General features: G+C 34.9%; 2 protein-coding genes across 2 annotated transcripts; both read left to right on the top strand.

Annotated features, from left to right (window-relative positions):
• The first annotated feature begins 1,314 nt into the window (after window positions 1–1,314).
• On the top strand, window positions 1,315–12,910 carry LOC131528636 (multidrug and toxin extrusion protein 1). Its single transcript, XM_058757925.1, has 17 exons — window positions 1,315–1,642; window positions 2,127–2,228; window positions 2,309–2,377; window positions 2,456–2,604; window positions 2,856–2,898; window positions 3,010–3,054; window positions 3,230–3,327; window positions 3,506–3,603; window positions 4,260–4,373; window positions 4,461–4,528; window positions 5,388–5,496; window positions 5,658–5,733; window positions 7,816–7,885; window positions 8,206–8,338; window positions 11,443–11,537; window positions 11,616–11,694; window positions 11,784–12,910. Exons 1-17 carry the CDS (start codon window positions 1,460–1,462, stop codon window positions 12,014–12,016), a joined length of 1,764 nt encoding a protein of 587 aa, XP_058613908.1. The 5' UTR covers window positions 1,315–1,459; the 3' UTR covers window positions 12,017–12,910.
• A 1,759-nt stretch (window positions 12,911–14,669) lies between these two features.
• On the top strand, window positions 14,670–23,632 carry LOC131529106 (multidrug and toxin extrusion protein 1-like). The gene is made up of 15 exons (XM_058758632.1): window positions 14,670–15,006; window positions 15,465–15,566; window positions 15,651–15,719; window positions 15,810–15,953; window positions 16,994–17,091; window positions 17,298–17,395; window positions 18,328–18,441; window positions 18,517–18,584; window positions 19,323–19,431; window positions 20,574–20,649; window positions 20,752–20,821; window positions 21,312–21,444; window positions 21,530–21,624; window positions 21,701–21,779; window positions 21,876–23,632. Exons 1-15 carry the CDS (start codon window positions 14,824–14,826, stop codon window positions 22,112–22,114), a joined length of 1,677 nt encoding a protein of 558 aa, XP_058614615.1. The 5' UTR covers window positions 14,670–14,823; the 3' UTR covers window positions 22,115–23,632.
• The last annotated feature ends 68 nt before the right edge of the window (window positions 23,633–23,700 follow it).

Genomic DNA, 23,700 nt, shown 5'->3' with positions numbered 1-23,700 from the left:
ATATTTATATTCATATAAAAGCAACAGAACTGAAATTATATCATGTTTATCAGCAGCACAGCATATGAGTGAGAATAAGGCGATATCTGCCTTTGATCTCGTTTGATCTCGTTCTACTTCCAGAGGGCAGAACTGTCCGTCTTGACTGCGCTTATTTCACTCCTCCCCTCACTGCAGCCGCCTACTCTTGCCTACATTTCAGGCAAGGCGAGGCGCATCTCAAACAAGCCTCTTGTGGGTGGGACTAATAGAAACGGACGAATCATCATTTTGACAAGCGGGATATATGCACCTATAGGAAGGAACTAAGAAACGACCTGTAATTGACCATGAAAACAAGCGTTTAATATTGTTAATAAATAAAGTTACAGTGAAATAAGACGTTTATTAGTATCATTTAATAAATTACATCCATTTGTAAAATTACAAACTTCTCATTGGGTGGGCCACAGATGATAGTGGGTGGGCCCGGGCCCACTCAGGCCCACCCATAGCTACGCGACTGATCACCGGTGATCGGTTCTGCGCAGATTTTGCTCATTTCAAACAAGCCTATTGTGAAAACGTTTGTTTATCCCACCAGAGAAACCTGTGGGCGTAAATAAGCAGCCACAAGCTGCTCCTGTTAATTGAAGGTTGAATAAATTACATAGGCTACAGTTAACTTCGGACAAACCTAAATTATAATTATCCCATTATAATAATCCGATTGTAATAATAATAATAATAATAATAATAATAAATGCTGTTTGCACTACAGAATACATAACCTATTATTGTGTAAAAATAAAAGTCTGTTTTTTTACCTTTTTGTTCTTTTTTTTATAATTCATTTTATTTTCCAGAATTTTTAAAATACAATTCTCTCTCTCTCTCTCTCTCTCTCTCTCTCTCTCTCTAATTGTTGGCTAGTGTACTGTATGCATCAGAGGTGCTAGAAAGCAACTCATTGGTGCTCTGTGTAACATGCTGTGGTATATTTTGTGGGATTCCCAATAACAGTGTCCCTGTTGTTTGCTCTCAACATAGCATTCTTGGTAAGAAAATGGAAAATGGCTTGTGTAAGGTTTTGAAATAAGCAGTGTATTAAAAGCTGAATCTCATATCATGTTGTTATTCTGGTTTGTAAATTGTTGTTATTAAAAAAACAAAAAGCTGAATCTCAGTATATATATATATAACGATTTAAGTTCCACAGTCTCTATTGCCTCTATTGAAATTGTTTAAATGTTGGTGCTCCTTTAATGAAACCTGACCCGAGCATGCAGTGACTTCTGTTTATGTAATAACCTCGTGGAGTTCAGCAGGCAGGGCTAAACTTACTACCACTTTTTGAGATCCACTCAGATGTCTCCCTGCGATGGACCTTTAGCACAATATCTTTCATGCAGATGTTGTCCTGTATTGTAACCAAATATAAGCTGCTTTGCGTCACTTAAAGACTTTAGAAATAACGAAAATGGACAGTATTAATACAGTAACCCAGATAAATTGGGACGCAAAACGGGAGAAAAGTGATGATGATCAGTCAACATCAAGTTCACAGGTTGTTTGTGGAGGATGTCGAAAGAAACTCCGGAGTTTGTTACCAGTGAATTATAAAGAAGAAATTGTAGCGCTGCTAAAACTGGCTGGACCAGTGGTAAGTGTGAAAAGTGTACAGATTTTAAAGGCTCTGTAAACTTTGCTTGCAGGCAATCAACTAACCAGATATCGAGCTGATTTTAATTCAGTGTTGATTGAAAAACGTTTAGTAAAGTTCAAAACTGTAATTTCTTTGAATGGAAAATTAACCTTGACAATAAAACAAAATATCTGTCTATCTATATATCTGTCTATCTGTCTGTCTGTCTGTTTATAGATACATCATTATAAACATTTTCTTAGACTTGTTTATAAAACAAATTATTTAAAAAAAGCTGGAGGTTGCACCTAATTGAATAGTAAGTTTAGCAGAATAATGTAAAATTATTATCAAAGATTTAGTCAGAAGTGGCTGAAATCAGTTTTGTCTCAAGAATAGGGGACATGACAAATCAAACATACAATATTGTAGCTCTAACACTGAAAAAGGTGACTATGTCAGTTGTTATCATATCCTCAAAATGTTTCCTCTCTACGTGCAGTTTATATCTCAGCTGATGATCTTTCTGATCAGCTTTATCAGCACTGTGTTCTGTGGACACTTGGGGAAAACTGAATTGGCCAGTGTGTCTCTGGCTATTGCTGTGAGTTCACAAATGACTACATTATAGTGGCATTCATTAAAATGCTCATTACATTTGTAATACATCCTTTTTGCTCACAGGTTATTAATGTGACTGGCATCTCCATTGGCTCTGGATTGGCATCTGCATGCGATACACTCATCTCTCAGGTCTGAAAGTGAATGTTCAGTAATGTGAGTGTCATTTGTACTATAATGATTTCATCTGAATTGAATTGTGTCCTCCAGACATTTGGCAGTAATAATCTGAAGCGGGTGGGTGTAATACTGCAGAGAGGGATTCTCATCCTCCTGTTGGCCTGTTTCCCCTGCTGGGCGCTGCTCATCAACACAGAGCCCATCCTGTTGGCTGTCCGACAGAGTCCCAGTGTGGCCAGGTCTGACACTTTCAGCATTTACTGGATGTTATGCATTAACTAATGTTCCTGTTTAGCAAAACGTAACTGCATCTGCTGAAAAAAACACTAGTTGTCAGGATATTTTAATGGAAGTAAATTACACAAGTATTGTGAAATAAGTTGGTTTAAACATAATGTCATATATTATTTGGGCATGTGACAGTCACACGGACCTACAGTTAGTGTCAGTGAAGCTTATTTAACTTTGATTATTTTCTCTCTCTCAACAGTCTGTCACAACTCTATGTAAAAATATTTATGCCTGCTCTGCCTGTGAGTGACACATTACACATTTTAAATGTTTTCACTATAACTGTGATTGATTAATAAATACAAAACTTCCACTATATGTTCCACTATATGACTTTTAAAAACTATTTTCAGGCTGCCTTTATGTATCAGCTGCAAGGACGGTATCTTCAAAATCAGGTAAACCCAGGCAATGTTTTTCCATTGTTATTTTGTGTTTAGTGTTCATACACTAAAAAGTGGTAACCAGCAATTGTTACCTTAAATAGCTATTTATACCTGATTTAAGCAATAAAACTTGGTAATTTTAATGTTATCATTTTTCCAGTATGATGGTCTGTTTTTCTTTGTTTAGGGTATTATTTGGCCTCAGGTCATCACAGGAGCTGCAGGAAACATCCTCAATGCTTTAATAAACTACATCTTCCTTCATCTGCTTGATCTTGGTGTGCCGTAAGAAGCTGTCTGGATTCTGTTTATCCTGTTTCCAGGGATCTTAGTTTGTTTTCATTTATTTCTAAAGAACCCAGGCTTAAAAGTAATAATGAGGTATAAAAGTATAAAAAGAAGTATAAAAAATAACTTATTGTTTTGTTTTGTTTTTTTCTCTCTCATTTTTTCTGACTCACAGAGGATCTGCTGCTGCAAACACTATTTCCCAGTATTCCTTAGCTGTGTTTCTCTATGTATATATCCGCTGGAAGGGCCTGCATAAAGCCACATGGGATGGTGACTGTTTTATTTGGGTTTCAAGAGAGTGTATGGTTTATTTATAGGACACAAAAGATTTGCTCTGTTTTATAGTGCAATATAACTTTCAAAACTTAAAAGAGTCAAGGAATGTGTCTGGTAAATGTATTTTCACCACATGCCTTTTCAATACAAGCTAGTTTTGAAATGTTTAAATGTTACTGTAGTTAATCTTTATTATTATTATTATTATTATTATTATTATTATTATTATTTATTTTTATTATTCCATGAATTACACACCTTTTAAAAATTGTTTTAACATTAAATAAATATTTCAAAGGTGATTACATCACTTGCAGGAGAAATATGTAACAGTTTTATGTCTTGGTGCAAAGTATGTTGTTTTCTTTTTTAATATTTGACCAGAAAGTAGTTCACTATGTGACTTTTTAAGATGGTGTGGTGGAGAGTTCACTGAAATGTTTCTGATGAGTCATGTCTCACCAGGTTCATTTTATAACATATTGCCTTCATAGGTGAAATGAACTATTGCCTCAGTGTTGAAACGTCATATCTTTTTTTGCTAATCTTCATCTGTTATTATTGAATAAATAAATCTGGTATTTGATTTATTGTTAATTAGTCTGATATATAAATGTGTTAAATATGTGTATTTTTCCCATGTATCCTAGGCTGGTCTCTTGACTGTCTGCAGGAATGGGGTGCCTTCATTCGCTTGGCTTTTCCCAGCATGCTCATGCTATGTGTGGAGTGGTGGACATATGAGATTGGTGGATTCCTAGCAGGTTTGCAATATGTCATTGTTTTTATGTAATTAAATTTGGTTTGAGTCATGAATATATTTGTGATCTTGATGTATTTTATTGTTGTAGGGCTCATCAGTGAGACTGAGCTGGGAGCCCACTCTGTTGTGTATCAGCTGGCCACTATTGCATATATGGTAGGTGTACCAATGTTGGCTTAACCTGTAACAAAAACAAAACTGTATACTTGCACTGATTTCAGGGGTCTTCTCAGATCCAACAGCTCCAGCTTTTTACTGGTCAATGGGTCAAGATATTAGCATTATGTTCTCATAAAAGATAAACTGAAATTGGAACCTGTTGACAGAACTGTGGAACTAAGAAGTGCCCCATTTCTGTTATTCCACATTCAATATTTACATTACTTAAAGTATCATTTCTCATTAGCAAATATTATTTTGTTATCCTCTGCATGGGTGGTGAAAACAGATACATGGGTTGGTGACAGCAACCAGATCATACAGTGTAACTAAATACACTAACTATTTCTTTTTTCTAAAACAACTCACTGTAATATATATCAAATTGAACAAATGATCAAAGTATTAGATCCTGACAGCTGTAATCTTGCATATTTGTATGAAGAGCATGCACAGGAATGCAGCTCCGTACCCTGTATAATATAAGAGTTAAAGAGTTTTGTGTGAGGTTTAACTTAAAGTCTATAACAGTTGCCAAGCAACCCCAGACTTAACCCATTCTTTAATTGAGATTATTAAATCTAGCCCCATAAATAACTGAAAATATTGTGCATGTACAGTTTGTAAAGTTTTAATAATAAATACAACAAAAAAGTGACAAAAATCATTGCTGTTGAAATAGAGGATAGTAGAAGAATCATTTCAAAAAGAAAAACAAGTTACAGCAGCAACAAGTTCTGGTTCTAAACATCTGTGATGAATTATATTTTAATTCCTTTGTTTAAAGTACACAGATTAGCTTGAACATAGGATTTTTTCTTTTGTTATTCAGTTTCTTATTATTCTCACCTTTCAGTTTCCACTGGGATTTGCAGTGGCAGCCAGTGTGAGGGTGGGAAATGCACTCGGAGCTGGAAACACAGAACAAGCCAAGTTGTCTGCCAAAGTATCTTTAGCATGTGGACGTATGTGATATGTTCATCAACAGCTTTGTCATAACTGATGCTTAAGATGTCTAAATATTTCAAAGAAAGATTGCATAATTAAACATTAAATTATTTACGTATATAGTTATTGGTTTATGGTTACTGGTTTTGGTTTACCTTCATGGTGTGCTTTATTTTAGTGCTTGTTTCTTGTGTGGTTGCAACCTTCATTGGAAGTACAAAAAATATTATTGGATACATCTTTACCACAGAAGAGTAAGTGTTTCCAGAAATCTACTGTTCAGATTTCATTACACTAAAAAGCAATATAACATTTTACATTGGATATTGAGTATATTCCAAGAATTGTACATAGAGGTGCTGGTCATATAATTAGAATATCATCAAAAAGTTGATTTATTTCACTAATTCCATTCAAAAAGTGAAACTTGTATATTATATTCATTCATTACACACAGTCTGATATATTTCAATAGTTTATTTCTTTTAATTTTGATGATTATAACTGACAACTAAGGAAAATCCCAAATTCAGTATCTCAGAAAATTTGAATATTACTTAAGACCAATACAAAGAAAGGATTTTTAGAAATCTTGGCCAACTGAAAAGCATGAACATGAAAAGTATGAGCATGTACAGCACTCAATACTTAGTTGGGGCTCCTTTTGCCTGAATTAAGTCAAGTCAAGTCAAGTCACCTTTATTTATATAGCGCTTTTACAATACAGATTGTGTCAAAGCACTTAACAGTATCAAATTGGAGGATAGTGTCAGTAATGTATAATGATAAGATTAAACACTCAATTTTCAGTTAAAGGCATTTCATTATTGAATTCAGAGATGTCATTGTCTAGCTCAGTTTAGTTTAAATAGTATCTGTGCAATCAAATCGGCGATAATCGCTAGAAATTAAGTGTCCCCAATTACTGCAGCAATGCGGCGTGGCATGGAGTCGATCAGTCTGTGGCACTGCTCAGGTGTTATGAGAGCCCAGGTTGCTCTGATAATGGCCTTCAGCTCTTCTGCATTGTTGGGTCTGGAATATTGCATTTTCCTCTTCACAATACCCCATTGATTTTCTATGGGGTTAAGGTCAGGCGAGTTTGCTGGCCAATTAAGAACAGGGATACCATGGTCCTTAAACCAGATACGGGTTGCTTTGGCACTGTGTGCAGGTGCCAAGTCCTGTTGGAAAATGAAATCTGCATCTCCATAAAGTTGGTCAGCAGCAGGAAGCATGAAGTGCTCTAAAACTTCCTGGTAGATGGCTGTGTTGACTGTGGACTTCAGAAAACACAGTGAACCAACACCAGCAGATGACATGGCAGCCCAAACCATCACTGACTGTGGAAACTTCACACTGGACTTCAAGCAACATGGATTCTGTGCCTCTCCACTCTTCCTCCAGACTCTGGGACCTTGATTTCCAAATGAAATGCAAAATTTAATTCATCTGAAAAGAGGACTTTGAACCACTGAGCAACAGTCCGGTTCTTTTCTCCACAGCCCAGGTAAGACGCTTCTGACGTTGTCTCTGGTTCAGAAATGGCTTGGTAGCCCTTTTTCTGAAGACGTCTGAGCGTGGTGACTCTTGATGCACTGACTCCAGCTTCAGTCCACTCCTTGTGAAGCTCTCCCAAGCATTTGAATCAGCTTTGCTTGACTGTATTCTCAAGCTTGCAGTCATCCCTGTTGCTTGTGCACCTTTTCCTACCCAAATTCTTCCTTCCAGTCAACTTTGCATTTAATATGCTTTGATACAGCACACCTTTCAGTAATGACCCTCTGTGACTTACCCTCTTTGTTGAGGGCGTCAATGTTCGTTTTCTGGATCATTGCCAAGTCAGCAGTCTTCTCCATTAATGTGGTTTCAAAGAACAAGAGATACCCGGAATTTATACTGTAGGGATTGTCATTAATTGAAACTCAAATGTAAATATTCTAATTTTCTGAGATACTGAATTTGGGATTTTCCTTAGTTGTCAGTTATAATCATCAAAATTAAAAGAAATAAACATTTGAAATATATCAGTCTGTGTGTAATGAATGAATATAATATACAAGTTTCACTTTTTGAATGGAATTAGTGAAATAAATCAACTTTTTGATGATATTCTAATTATATGACCAGCAATTGTACAATTGTACCAAGACGGTACACTTCTATTAATATGAAAAGGAGAAACTGCAACATGCAGTATGTCAGCTTGTGTAAAGAAGTCCCATCTTCTGAATAAATATTAATTTTTGGAATCGTATTGGGAGCATGTAATTGTGGCCATTAAAGCATTCAACAATTAATAACTGATCTGTGTACTAAACTGTCTCTCTCTACAGGGACATAGTGCTCAGAGTATCAGAGATCATGATCATATATGGCTTCTTTCATCTATTTGATGCCATTGCAGTAAGATTTAATTTGTCCAATATTTTATATTTTATTTGTAACTAAATTTTGCACTAGAAAAAAAAGTCTTGTTTTCCAGCATATCTGAACATCTGTAAATATGCATTTACTTTGTGAATCAAAATTGCATAAAATATTAAAACTCTAGACATTATTCGTAAAATTTAGTTTATTACATCACTAGTACATTGCTTTTTCTTGTTTCATAAAAGTGTGTGGTTATATTCTGATGTCTGTAATTTGCTTTCAATCTTTATTTCTGGTATTCACTTCAGATATTGTCAATGTCTTATATATATATATTTTTTTTCTATCTTTAGGGCATTACTGGTGGCATTGTCAGAGGTGCTGGAAAGCAGCTGCTCGGTGCTCTTTGTAATATTGTGGGATATTATTTTGTGGGATTCCCAACTGGAGTGTCTCTGATGTTTGCTCTCAGCATGGGCATAATCGGTAGGTGTCTTTCAAACACATTCAAACCTGGGAAGCCACATGATAACAGTGTGGTGATAAGTTTAATGTGGTGAAATAGAAACATTCTCAGTGGATTTGCTTAAATACACTTGAACAACCTCTGTGTAATCAAAATACTTTTTCATCCCTCTGGTGCTTCTCAGTTACTTTCGACCAAAAAAAAAAAAAAAAACCTTTGAATTTTGAATGTGTGCCTGGGCTACCACACTGAATGGCTTGACTCTTCTAGTCTAGAAATGTCGTTAACAAACCGATATCACGTTGCAGGCTGATAGAGGTGAGAAAACCCAGCAACCAACCGAGCAAGTATCAAAATGTTAATTTTTAATTTTTAATTTTTTTTTAATTGTCACTGACAACCCTTTATCCTCTTACTTGAATAAGTGAAAAGACACAAGGAGCGATAAATGAATGACAGGAGCATAATGAAACATCGCCCTTGGAAATAACACATTATTGGAGTATGGAGATATTTTTGTTGCATTATTCCAAATAAATAGATTATGATCTACATAAAGAGATTAACAAAAGTAAACATATTCACAAATAAATTGAATGAGATCCACAAATAAATCTTAGGCTGATGATACACTGGGCAACTTTTTGAGCAATGTTGCCGTCAATGGGCAACCAGGTGAGACACAGGGCCCACGAGCCACGACTGATCTAAATATCCAAATAGAAATTTGTTATCCATTCTCAATGGGAAAGTGCCCAAGCAACGTTGCTCAAAAAAAGTTGCCCCATGTATCATCAGCCTTAGAGCTTTACAAACATGAATTAAACTCACAAATAAATACAATGAGATTTGCTTGTAAAAAACATATTCACAAATCTAACAAGTCCACAAATGCGTGGACTCTACCCACCGTCTACCCAAGCCAATCAGATAACAGCCACACTTCGCTGACCAGTCGTAGCACGTTCTTGCTATAGCCAGTAATGTTTTGCTTTACAAACGATGCTAGAAATGTTTCAAAATCCACAAATGCGTGCAGCGATCCACAAATGCACAGGACACGACTCACAAATGAATTCCAGGCAAAGTTGTGTTTGTGACATGAAATTATATTTGTGAATGTGTTTTAAATATCATTTTATTTATTTGTGAATTTAATTCATGTTTGTGAAACTTTAAGATTTATTTGTAAATATGTTTATTTCTTATTAATCTCTTTACATTTATTTGTGAATCATGATCTATTTATTTGGAATAATGCAACAAAAATGTGTCCATATTGGAGGTTATGCAGCCAAATATGATGCACCCCAGTTGATAGTGTATACAAGCAATGCTTATTTCATTTTAACCTGTTCTCATAAATGTAGCAGAGTCGGCGCAGAGAACAATTACATATTATAGAGCACTTGCTGCTGCAACAACACAATTGTTTAAATGCTGCTGTCTAAAGGCTTAGTAATTTGCTCCTGCATCGAATACAAGACTGTTAAACATGCTCATAAGCAGACCACACAATATGCACAGTGATATGGAGTAAAAGAGCATTAAATTATCTTAGATCTTGATTTTAGATGCTTTCTGAAAGCGCACTGCAAACTGCTATAGCCAACACTGGCCAAGTATTTAAATGTTGAGCAGCAAGCTCATTGGCTGCTGATGCAACAGAAACCAATTAGCAGCACAGAGTAGATAACAATGTGATTAGTAGCAGATTGAATTAAGCACCTATCAGTCTGTGCCATCTAGAGTTTCATTCAGAACTTTGTATTTCTACTTTTTTGGAGTACAATGATGCAGAAAAAATACAGCAATGAAGGGGTTAAATTCTAAAACATGATGAGTGCAAAATATACAACAAATATTATTGCATTATTTTATTGAAATCCCCTTAAAATACAAATATTAATTAAAAATAATATTGAACTAAAATATAGTACATTCATTTAAAGCTGCAGTCCGTAACTTTTTTTGGTTAAAACTGATCTGAAATCAATATTTGAGCAAGTACATAACCAGCCAGTGTTCAAAACTATCGCCTTACTTTTGCTCAATTCACAACTGTTATCTTATAATAATGTTTTCTAATTTGAGTGGTATGGATAGGTTTTTGCGGGAAATTCGAGCATGGCACTGTGTCATTATGTCACGTCTGTAAACATAAAGAAGTTGTCCCGGCTACTAGGCTATCGCATGTGTGGATCCTGCAGGTGGCGGATCGTTTAGCCTTTTCTCACAGCAGCTAGAAAAATTAAATTTATAATTTTGATGGCGGATTGTAATCCAGAAAGGATTATGTGTTTATGAAACACGTGAATGAAATTAAATTATATTCCAGTTTTAAATGTGCTTCTGATTACAGAGATTACACAAGATTTGTATTTTAAAGAAAACCAGTTTGATGGGATTTGCTTTTTGGGTTAAAAGAATTTCTTAATAAGAAATTTGAATGGCATGACAATTAGGTTAGACTGTACAGAAATTGAAATCTACACGCTACACACTATACTCATAGTCACGCAATGCTGATGTTGTTAACGTTAATAATTTGAGAATAAAGTATAACAATAATAATAATTTTCACGGTTTGATGTGATATGAGCTAACCGATCTTTAGATTAAATCACCATTGGTAGCACGATTTATGGTAATGTTTTTTTCCTCAGTTGGTCAGAACAAATGTGGCAGACTTGTTAATTACTTGTTCAGATGGCAATATATGGTGAAAATTCTTATTTGGGTCATATATTCCAAGACGTAGGCTAGAATCTGTGATTGCGAAGTACATTAAATATCCACACCGGTGTGGTGACTGATAACCACACACACTCCTCAAAACATTAGATTCACCTGTGCTGGAGCCATGCCGCTGCACAGCCCAAGCAAGGAAGATAATTCCGCAAGCAGCTGCAATTCCAGGTTTTCAAACAGAGATGGCGACAAAGAAGCAAAACTTACAGACTGCAGCTTTAATTGAAAAAAGTTTCACTCAAGGTGTTTGGTCACTTTTAACTGCCTAGGAGTACAAGTGTGACTCATAAGTTAGGAGCATTAGAGGTTTAAACTCAGTTACCATGCTGAATGCATCCATCAATATTTTCTTGTCTCTTCTCTCAATCGTTAGGTCTATGGATTGGGTTTTTTGGATGTGTTTTCCTACAGTCTTTGTTTTTTATCATCTTAATTTGCAAACTGGACTGGAAAAAAGCGACTCAAGAGGTGGGTCTATTTTATTAATCCACATCTATATTCTGTTTTGATAGATAATGACTTAAGCCTTTATATTTTCATTTTCAGGCCTTGATCAGAGCAGGTGTACAAGCCCCTAAGACTAAAGATGAATCTTATGCTATGGAAAATAAGGGCTGCACAGAAGGTACTTTCTGTCTGTGGTGTATGAAAAATGAACAAAATGGACTTTCTCTGTTGACTGATAATATTGTCCTTTGTCTTGTCCTTGTACAGAAGTACCACAGGAATCCCAGCACGCTGAAGAAGACCAAACATATGCAAACACAGACGTAGAAGGGCTCAGTGAAGGAGGAGGAATAACAGACGCTGGCACAAAGATCACAGTTGGTGCGGTTTTGACCACCAAACAGCTCGTTATCCGTCGAGGACTTGCAGTTTTCTTCATGCTGCTTGTACTAGCTGGAGGGATTGTGTTAAATGAGGTGCTCACTGGATTTCTCAGATGAAAATAATAAATACAGAGCTTTGTCTGCAATCCAATTTTATTTTATTTTTTTAGAAAATCCACCTAAGCAAAGTTTAAAGTATTTGAGGTAGATGATTAGGTTTTATTTATTTTTCTATTTATTTTTTAATTCCAAGCAGCCTTTTTGCGATCTCTGATATTATATGTGTTAATTGTGTCATGGACTTGCACTGTGAAAGTAAAACATTTCTGGAAGTAATGTTTTTTCACGATAAGCTGTAATGGTTACTTGACATGCATTTTTAAATTATTGTCAGTATTGGGTTTGTTTGTCGAGCACATTTCCACTTAAGACCATTTTTACCCAGGAAAAAAACCCTGTGAATGTATAGTTCTTTTACTAAAATATTCATATACTTGTCAAAGATTTTAGGACATCTAAGGGACCTTATTTCAGATATGCAGATTCTCTTGGAGAAAATTAGGTTACACTTTAAGGTGTCCTTGTTACAGTATAATTATACATTTAAAAACTGTACTTATATGGTTAGGGATAGGATTAGGGTTTGGCTTAGGGGTACATACATGTAATTATGCATACTTAATTGTTATTATAATAGTAAGTACGTGTAATATGTGTAACAAGGACACCTTAAAATAAAGGGTTACTGAAAAACCAACTTGAACCCACGGAGAAGTTTGCATGGGGAAATCTTTTGCTTTTACACAAAATTTAAATTTGCACGGATTCCTGTTGACATGACTAGATTTTGCCTGTGAAAATTTGCAGAACAATGGTAAATGTGACAGCACTTTTAGCCTGTGTTTAGTTAGATTGCATGGTGTTGACCAGCACTGAAATGAAACTATGATCCTTGTGTTATTGTCTTGATTTAAACACTTTAATGCAATAAAATAAATCTTCTCAACTTAATCTTCTTATAAACTGAAGAATCACACACAAAGTGTGTGCCGTTTGATGCTGTAACTGACTTTTGAAGGTGTAAAATGAGAACTATAGGCATTCATGCAAGTGTTATATGTTGAAAGTGTCCAATTAGGGGCATATGCATTGTTTGGTCACAGTTGGAGAGGTCTTGACCACCGAAGAGATGGATGTCTGTCGAACACTTGCAGCTTTCCTACTAATGCTTGTAGTAGGGATTAAATGAGCACATTCATTTCTTAGATGAGCATAATAATTGACAGTTAATTCTTGTCAAAACATTTTTTCTTTTTTTTTCACACCAAATATGTTAGGATGTCTAATTATACCTTATGTTGTTTTAGACTATTTGAAAATGCATACAAAGAGCATGATCTTATCAAATAATTTTTGGATAGCTGATGTACTTAAAGGGGTAGTTCACCCAAAATTGTGTAATTTACTCACTGTCAAGTTGTACCAAACCTGTATGAGTGTCTTCTGTTAAACACAAAGGACGATATTCTGACAAATGTTGGAACAGTACTTGAAGGTGAGTAAGTGATTTTCATTTTTTCAGAATTTTCATTTTTGGGGTGAACTATCCCTTTGAAAAATGTGACCAGAAAAAAAAAAAAATAGTATGATCAGGCAGCAGTTTCTCTTCAGCAAACACTTTTTCAATAAATGCGTTGACCTAAACACAACTCTTAAATTGGCTTGACTTGTAAGTGAATGATTCACAACAAAGGCAGATCTGCAGGAAATATGTCTAGAGAACAGAATGTTTGAAAATACCTAACCTGTGCACAGTACAATATATAACCACTTTTGAATGTAGACAGATGTTCAGCCAGATGGTGCAATTACATTATCTACCAGCTAGGTCTGACGAGCTGAATAAAGCCATTGCTTAAGGCCACTTAGTCTGTCATCAGTGGATTAGACTTGCTTGTTAAGGGATAACCACTAAATGCCCTCTCACTTTTCCACATTCTTATCACACCCTTTACTGTCAGAAATGAAGACTTACATAATGAATTAGACTTTAATCTACAGTATTTATCCATTTACTTAATTGTTTACTTATTTTATTTGGTTTTAACCAAATAAAAACCGTATCAGCTTAGTCCCAGACACTGGCTCAGGAGTAATATGTAACTGTTTTTATTATCTGACTAAATAGTAGTTTATTGTGTGGTACTTTAACCCTCTGGTGCTCCTTATTTGGGAGTCACATTTTAATCTACAGTATCTATCCATTTACTTAATTGTTTACTTATTTTATTTGGTTTTAACCAAAAAAAAAAAAAAAACGTATCAGCTTAGTCCCAGACACTGGCTCAGGAGTAATATGTAACTGTTTTTATTATCTGACTAAATGTGTTCACATTCCAAATGCCATAAAAGTCACGAAGTTTCAGACTATTCCGATGAAGCTGTGATTTTTAAAAATTCAAAACAGAAAACCGAAGAGCACCAGAGGGTTAAATGATTTGAAAATGATTCCGATGAGTCAGATTTGATATGCATACACAGATATTTGTTTTAAAATCTGTAGATGCACTCAGCCATTTCATTTGTGCGAGAAAGAAAGAAAGAAAGAATAACACAATGGTAATTGAACAATTACGCTAGTTCAATAACACAAATGCCTGTTTGCCTGTTAATGCATCAAGATATTAGAGGGCTAGGCCTACTTTCAATAAAACTTGATCTGAGCACACAGGGACTTTTGTTTATGTAATAACCTCATGGAGTTCAGCAGGCAGGGCTGAACTTACTACCAAACAGTTTTTTGAGATCCACCGAGATGTCTCCCTGCAATGGACCTTTAGCACAATACCTTTCATGCAGATGTTGTCCTGTATTGTGACTAAATATAAGCTTTGTGGGAATTAAACACTTCAGAAATAACAAAAATGGACAGTATTAACACAGTAACTCAGATAAATGAGGATTCAAAACAGGAGAAAAATGATGATCATCAGTCAACATCAAGTTCAAAGGTTGTTTGTGGAGTGTGTCGAAAGAAACTCTGGAGTTTGTTACCGGTGAATTATAAAGAAGAAATTGTACAGCAGGTGAAATTGGCTGGACCAGTGGTAAGTGTGATTATAGATTTAGTAAGGCTCTATGGTGTTAAACTTTGATTACATCCAATCAACTAACCACATATTGAGACGAGTTTTCTTTCACTGTTGGCTGACAATGACATTATTTACAAATCTTTGTTTTGTAAAGTATGGGGTTTCTAATTTTGAATGTAACTATTTAAATCAAACATTGACACTGAAATAAACTAAATAGCATAAGTTGTGGTCTGACATGAAATTGAATGTTCATTTGATAAATAGTACCTTAAATACCTCCAAAGTCACAAATTAAAAACTAAATGAATTTATAATAAATATTTAATTGTAATGATATAAGCACATTTTTAGTAGTCTATTTTATTTTAAGAACATAACATGATCAGTTTTCAAGAATAACATAAGTTTATTTCTCAAAAAGTGGAAGTGTCTGTTATTGAATACTGGAAATGTTTCCTCTCTTCATGCAGTTTATATCTCAGCTGATGATCTTTCTGATCAGCTTCATCAGCACTGTGTTCTGTGGACACTTGGGGAAAACTGAACTGGCTGGTGTGGCTCTGGCTATTGCTGTGAGTTCAAACAAACAAACTTCATTATAGTGGCATTTATTAAAACTCTCATTACATTTATGAATATGTCCTTTTTGCTCACAGGTTATTAATGTGACCGGCATCTCCGTCGGTTCTGGACTGGCGTCTGCTTGTGATACACTCATTTCTCAGGTCTGATAGTGAATGTACTATCTATGAGTATGAATATGGGTAAATATGAGTGTCATTTGTGTGTCATCTGAATTGAATTGTGTCCTCCAGACGTTTGGCAGTAATAATCTGAAGCGGGTGGGTGTGATACTGCAGAGAGGGATTCTCATCCTCCTGTTGGCCTGTTTCCCCTGCTGGGCGCTGCTCATCAACACAGAGCCCATCCTGCTGGCTGTCCGACAGCGTCCCAGTGTGGCCAGGTCTGATAAATTCAACACTCTCAAGATAAACTTCAGACCAAAGTTCCTTACATTTACCTTTTATCCAAACTGACATTTATATGTACACTGTGTGCAGAATTATTAGGCAAGTTGATATTCTGGTCATATTTTTTTTCCAAGAACATTTTACCAATTCCAAACCACATCAATCTTAATAACTACTATTGATTTTGTATTTAATAATTTATAAGTGATATATAATTGTCCATGAAGGCTGATAGTCAGAAACGTCTTATTTCAGGTGTGCAGAATTATTAGGCAGGTTTTCCTTTACAGATAAAATGAGCCAAAAAAGAGATTGAACTCAAGAATAAAAGTTAAAAAAATTATTAAATGCCCATGAGAAGGATGCAATACTAATGCAATAATAGAATTAGCAAAGTTAAGGCATGACCATTGGGCAGCGAAATTCTCATTGGGTCAGCAAGGTCAGAAAAAACAGGTGGAGAGGAAAAGACACGTTAACTGCAAAAGAATTAAGAATTAAGGTGAAGAATTAAGTGAGAAACCATCAGGAACCATTTGACCAGAATATGACCAGAATATCAACTTGCCTAATAATTCTGCACACAGTGTATATACAGTATACGTGTATGTGATATTGTGTATGCGACCTTCAATGTTTTATTTATTAATTTTTTAAAATTTTCAGCATGCTTAATTTTTAAAATTCAGCTTTGCCATCACAGGAAAGTATTACATTTTTAAATATATATAAATATAAAACAGTTATTTTAAATTGTAATAATATTTCAAAATATTACTATATTTACTGTATTTTTCATCAAATAAATGCAGCCTAGGTTAGCATAAGAGATGTCCTTCAAAACATAAAAAAAAAAAACCTTTAGCAAAACTTACCTGAATCTGGGTAAACAATAGTCATCATATTTGTGATGTGAATAGTAAATCATTGCAGTGCAACTTCTTTCTTTCTTCTTCTATTGCTTGTCCTTGTTTGTTCATGTAGCCTAGTTCATGATGCTGATAGTCTGCTTTTCTTTGTTTGTTTAGGGTATTATTTGGCCTCAGGTCATCACAGGAGTAGCAGGAAATGTCCTCAATGGTTTAATAAACTACATCTTCCTTCATCTGCTTGATCTTGGTGTTGCGTAAGCATTTTGATTATATCTTATTTAGGGTCTTGGTGCTTTATTCAGTGTGAGGGTCCAAGGAGGGTCCTTGGTCTAGGGTCCTTTATTCAGTGTGAGGGATTAGAGAAAAGTGAAAACCTCTTTTATTTATTTAAACCTCAGTTAGATTATACGGTTATTTACAAAGTCAAAATGATTAATTTGACTTTCTTATTAACTATCAGCGGATCTGCTGCTGCAAACACCATTTCCCAGTATTCCTTGGCTGTGTTTCTCTTTTTTTATATTCAATGGAAGGGCCTTCATAAAAACACATGGGACGGTGAGTATCTATCTATCTATCTATCTATCTATCTACTGTATCTATCTATCTATCTATCTATCTATCTATCTATCTATCTATCTATCTATCTATCTATCTATCTGTCTATCTATCTATCTGTCTTTCTATCTATCTATCTATCTATCTATCTATCTATCTATCTATCTATCTATCTATCTATCTATCTATCTATCTATCTATCTATCTATCTATCTGTCTGTCTGTCTGTCTGTCTGTCTGTCTGTCTGCCTGTCTGTCTGTCTGTCTGTCTGTCTGTCTGTCTGTCTGTCTATCTGTCTGTCTGTCTGTCTGTCTGTCTGTCTGTCTATTTATGACTTGCAGTAAAAGAAGAATATGTAGCATGTCCAGGTGCAAAGTATGTTGTTTCCTTTTTCAATATTTAACCAGAAAATAGTTCACTATGTTACTCGTTATTGAAATATTTCTGATGAGTCGTGTGATATCAGTTGCCGATAAGCATGCTGATAGCTTCAGATATCATTGATAAATATTGTCTTTCCCCAATCACCTGCTCAACACTTGGCAATATAGTAAACTAATGGAACTAATTGTTGTCTATCAATTATAGTGCCATCTATAGACAATTCGGTCACACTTTAGTTCGGGGACCAATCCTCTCAACTAACTATTAACTATTCATTTTGCCTCAAAAAAACTCCTCAGAAAAAACCTAATTATGCCTCAAAACAAATAGTTTGATAGTACCTTTATTGGAACAGACAGTTGTTTTGGTATGGTGTGGGATTAAGGGATCTAAAATATTAATATGTGCTTTAATAACTACTAATACACAGCTAATATGCATGCTAATAAGCAACTAATAATTAATAGTGAGAATTGGTCCCTAAACTAAGTGTTGCAGACACTTCTGTTGGTCTCCATCTGTTGCATCTCTTTCTGTGTCACATTAGGGTGGTCTTGTGATTGTCTGCAAGAATGGGGTCCATTTAGTAGCTTGGCTTTTCCCAGCATGCTCATGCTGTGTGTGCAGTGGTGGGCATATGAGATTGGTGGATTCCTGGCAGGTTTGAAAACTATCTGTGTTTTTATGCAATTAAATTTAGTTTGTTTCATGACTACATTATAGTTGTTCATTGTAGGAATTATCAGTGAGGCTGAGCTGGGAGCCCAGTCTGTTGTGTATCAGCTGGCTACTATTGCATTCATGGTATGTTTTTCAAATGTTTCTTTGTTTTTAGAAAAATGTACACCTATACTGGTTTCAGGGTGTTCTCAGAAAAGACAGCACCAGTTGTATTCTGGTCAATATGTCAAGATATTAGTATTACATTTATATAAACGATAACTGAAACTGGAACCCATTGACAGAACTGTGAAACTAAGACATGCACAGTTTTGTTATTTCACATTCACTCCTTTTAGATATTTAGAGTACTGTGTTCCATTAGCAATAGTATTCTGTTATCTTCTGCCTGGGTGGTAAAACAGACACATCAGTTGGTGACAGCAATAAATCGTATTTTGTGTATTGAATTTTTGCACACTGGGCAATGTTTAAATGTTTTATCAAAATCACCAGAAGTGAAAAGCATAAAACATCAATTGCTTATGGGAAATTTTTCATTGTAAGAAACGGGGTTGTGTGAGGTCAAACATCTGTAACAGTTGCTGCCACCGCCACGGCCTTAATCTATCATATCATTGAGAAATTTAGTCCAAAGTGCATGTAAAATTAGTAATTCTTTCTTTTAAGTAAAAAGGTGATAAAAATCATGTTTTGCGTTGAAATAAAGGGAAGTCGACCATATCAAAAGAAAAAAACATTTCAGCAACAAGTTATAAATATATAAAATATATAATATAAATATATAAATTATATTTGAATCACTTGGAAGAAGTTTTTTTTTTAATTGTCATTTATATATTTATTATTCTCACTTTTCAGTTTCCAATGGGATTTGTAGTTGCAGCCACTGTGAGGGTGGGAAATGCACTTGGAGCTGGAAACCCAGAACAAGCCAAACTGTCTGCCAAAGTGTCTTTAGTCTGTGGACGTATGTGAACAACTAAACTAAAAACTTTTATGCAGCATGATTACTTTTTCAAAACAGGATTAGAATGTATGTTACCTTGGTGACGCAACAGTTGTCGACAGCATGATACTGTATGTAAACAATGGAGAAAGCTGTACGGAGAAGGAGCATATCCACCTTTTTACTTCAATCCCATTATGGGAGTAACTTTGTTATATTGTAAACAATCAGTGAAATATTCAATGTATGAATAAGCATTTTCAGAAACTGGGTGCAATGAGGTAACATTATTCTACTCAACCTTCAACCATTAAACATTAAAAGGAAATCACTTTAATAAATCACTTTTAACATAAAATCATAAAATCCTAATCTGACTGATTAGGATTATTTTTAGGATAACTTTATGACTTGAAATTATCTGTTTTATTCTTTTTGAGTGGAACATTCCCTAACCGGAGGTGTCTGCCATAATTTAAAACAACTGCTTTATAATAGACATAAAACATTGTTTAAAATGCAGAAGGCTTGGAAAAAGGCGGATATAAAGGTAAATATTCTCTTAGCTATAGGCCTACATTTACTGACTTAGTTTTATATGAGTCATGTATGTTATTGTTACGACCCTTTTAAGATTGTCTAGGGGTAAAATGAGTAACATTGGCAAATCTGTAGAATGACAGATGCAGCAAGAGACAATGCAAGGACACAAACTGCCAACGAAAGTGATTTATTGTACAATTCACTGGGTTGTAGACAATTATGTCCTCACTTCACTAGAGATCCACAAGCATGGTTGACCACTGTTAAGGCTGAGAATTCCAGTAATGGTTTGTAACCCTTCTGAGCAATTAGAAACTTTCTTTTACTGTGCTTGGAATGGTTTGAAACCATGGTGGAAAAGTGGCTGAGAAGTCTGACCGTAATCACACCGAACCGTGCTCAAGTGGAAATAGACCGTTCCTCACATTTCCAGAAATTAGTGCACATGAGTCAAACTTTAGTCCTGAAGAGCCACTGTCCTGCAGAGTGTAGCTCCAAACAGCTCCAAAAGACCTGCCTGGAAGTTTCTAGTGACCCTGAACACCTTGATTAGCTGGTTCAGGTGTGTTTAACTAAGGTTGGAGCTAAACTCTTATGGTTTCTCTGGTATTGTTTTCTAGTACTTGCTTCTTGTATAGTCGCTGCCTTTATTGGAAGTACCAGTGATATTATCGGATACGTCTTTACCACTGAAGAGTAAGTAGAATAAGAAATAATGTAGCGTACTGTTAAGATTTTAACATAACATTTTACATGTACAGTATTCTATCTCTCTCTCTCTCTCTCTCTCTCTCAAAGGGAAATAGTGCTCAGAGTATCAGAGGTCATGGTCATGTACAGCTTCTTCCATATATTTGATGCCATTGCGGTAGGCATGTGATTTTTCTTTGTTTTGACCAAATTGTTATCTGTCTGTTTGTTTATTCTTGAGAGAGAATTATATTTTTAAAATCAAAATCAAATCCTATTTTCAATAGCTCTTCTGTCTTTTCTTAAGTGGCTTTCCTGTACATTACAACAACAACAAAAAAGAAAGAAAAAAAAAGGAATAAATACACAATCATCTGTAAAATAGTATACTTTGAGTAACAAAAAATGCATAAATATGCAGAATGCATCCTAAACTACATTTAGTGTCTTATTTTGTTCTTCAGTCTTACCCAAAATGTTTTTTTTTTTTTTTTTTTAAATAATCCAAACAAAATTTTATGTTTTAATAACAGAAAAAAAAATAAGAGAGCATAAATGTATTTCAATTTCAGTTTCCTTCTATTTGTATTTTTTATTTAAGATATTCACTTAAGATATTGAGAATGTCTGATAACATCCTGTTGATAGGTTTGTTTTTCTGTCTGTAGGGCATTACAGGTGGAATTGTCAGGGGTGCTGGAAAGCAGCTGCTTGGTGCTCTTTGTAACATTGTAGGATATTATTTTGTGGGATTTCCAGTTGGAGTGTCTTTGATGTTTGCTCTCAGCTTGGGCATAATTGGTAAATGACTTGAAAGTGTTGAACTATTAATCTCAGGTGCCACACTGAACGCCTCCATGAATTTCCTTTTGTTCTCTCTTGCTAGGTTTGTGGACTGGATTCTTTGTGTGTGCCTTCACACAATCTTTGTTCTTCTTCACCCTCATTTGCAAACTGGACTGGAAAAAAGCCACACACGAGGTGGGTCTTTTTCTTTATCCACATCTGTATAGTTTATTTTGATATGATAATTTCAGTTTTATTTCCTTATTTTCAGGCCTTGATCAGAGCAGGTGTACAAGCCCCTCAGACCAAAGATGAATCTTATGCTATGGAAAATAAGGGCTGCACAGAAGGTACTTTCTGTCTACGGTATATGATGACTTTAATGATGAACACAAAATGTTTCTTTCATCATGGACTTTCCCCTATGTTGACTGATTATTCTACAGAAGTACCACAGGAGTCCCAGCACAAAGAAGCAGGCCAGACAGATGCAAACACAGACCTTGAAGGGCTCGGTGAAGGAGAAGGAGGAGGAATAACAGTTGCTGGCACAAAGGTCACAGTTGGCACAGTCTTGACCACAAAACAGCTGGTTGTTCGTCGAGGCCTTGCTGTCTTCTTTATGCTGCTTATATTAGCTGGAGGGATTGTGTTAAATGAGGTGCTCATTGGAATTCTCAGATGATGTAAGGGATGTGAAAGGACACACTCACACATGGGATTTTTTTTTTCAGCTTTGATTTATCTTTTTGATAGAAAAACGGGTACAAATCAGGTTGGCTGAAGGAGACAATATACTGCAGATTGTAACTAGAAAAATTGAAGTTACACTTTCACTCGACTCATATTAATTATCAGAATTTTTAAGACAGACACAATGACCACATGGGAATTCAATACATTTAAAATGACCTCAACAACCGTGTTAAAGTGTTAAATACATTATACTCATGTTCAAAATACGTCAATTCAATCAATTGCGACGAAAATATTCACATAAAACATTATTTCCACAATTAATACGTTACGGTGCCCGGTAGGGGCCGTCTTCGGTTCACTTAGTTTTGTCGTGGCCACGAGATATTAATTTGTGGGAACGTCATATTATGTCGTGGCAACGAGATCATTTTGTTGAGGTAAGGACATCCTTATGTCTTGGCCTCGAGATGCTATTTTGAGGGAACGACGTATTTTTCTCTTGGCCACGAGTTTAATGTGTAAACAAACCTATGTGACCATAGCAACCCGGGATTATCAGGGATTCATTCATATTTTATTTTGAATTAAGAAATAATTATATTAATTATTATAGAAATTATTAGGCTAGGCCTACATAATTATTATATTGACCATAGGCTACCGGACTATAGGCACGCGATGTAAACAGCATTCAAATTAAGTTTATCATGAATAGGCTAAATTAAAGTATGCTACATAAAATGAAATAGACCTACAAGAAAACATTTTTATCCATCCCACAGTCTTGTGTGTCCATTAACTGATCGTCTTTTTCCGTAATATTTGTATATTATTATTATTAGCTATTATTATTATCATCATCATTATTATTATTAGCCTATTATTATATTTTTATATTTGTTTTTTCCCTTCATTTCGATCCTTTACATAACGTTCTGACTAGTTCTGTAAATAAGCCTACTGTAAATGCTCGACATAAAGCGTTGATTATGCTGACTGGAATTTATAGCCTATTGGAAATGCAGTTTAAAGGTTGAATTTAACATATATTTCTTTTTTTCCCCTGCGAATTAATAATGATTAATATTATAGCCTACTGCCGTGTTTCGTTGAGGAATTAATCATTCACGTATTTTAATTTGCAAATGAAAACAACACGCTCATTTATCATCACATACTGGCATAAATAGCCTACAATCATAAAGTATTGGCATAATTGTCAGGCGTTTACAGTATTTGCAAAATATATGGTAGCAAATTGAAAGGGGAAATAATAAAATATTATATTTATATGAAATAAATATAAAAATAAATATATAATAATAATAATAATATACAAATATTAAATGAAATGTTTAATGTTAATAAAAATATCTGCTAAAACAACAACAAAAAAACAAAACAAAAAAAAAACAATAGAAGCCTAGTAGAAACCATCACAGAAATTCCAATGGTTTCCATTAAAATACCATTATAAACCATTAGATTTTTTTCCAGCAAAACCATTACAAAATTCCATTTTGTAGTGTGTTTTGGGTTTTTTTCCAATAGGATTTAACATCCCACCAATAG

Source organism: Onychostoma macrolepis, chromosome 21, assembly GCF_012432095.1.
Source record: "Onychostoma macrolepis isolate SWU-2019 chromosome 21, ASM1243209v1, whole genome shotgun sequence".
In the NCBI taxonomy this organism is placed as follows: Eukaryota; Metazoa; Chordata; class Actinopteri; order Cypriniformes; family Cyprinidae; genus Onychostoma; species Onychostoma macrolepis.
Note: the sequence above shows the minus strand (reverse complement) of the source record. Positions and strands in the feature narration are given on the sequence as shown.

Coding starts and splice junctions, on each gene's coding strand:
- LOC131528636 (XM_058757925.1), top strand. CDS start 1,460: ATGGACAGTATTAATACAGTAACCCAGATAAATTGGGACGCAAAACGG. Junction 5,497..5,657: donor AGTATCTTTAGCATGTGGAC/GTATGTGATATG, acceptor GCTTTATTTTAG/TGCTTGTTTCTTGTGTGGTT. Junction 11,538..11,615: donor GGAAAAAAGCGACTCAAGAG/GTGGGTCTATTT, acceptor TTTCATTTTCAG/GCCTTGATCAGAGCAGGTGT.
- LOC131529106 (XM_058758632.1), top strand. CDS start 14,824: ATGGACAGTATTAACACAGTAACTCAGATAAATGAGGATTCAAAACAG. Junction 18,585..19,322: donor TGGCTACTATTGCATTCATG/GTATGTTTTTCA, acceptor CTCACTTTTCAG/TTTCCAATGGGATTTGTAGT. Junction 19,432..20,573: donor AGTGTCTTTAGTCTGTGGAC/GTATGTGAACAA, acceptor ATTGTTTTCTAG/TACTTGCTTCTTGTATAGTC.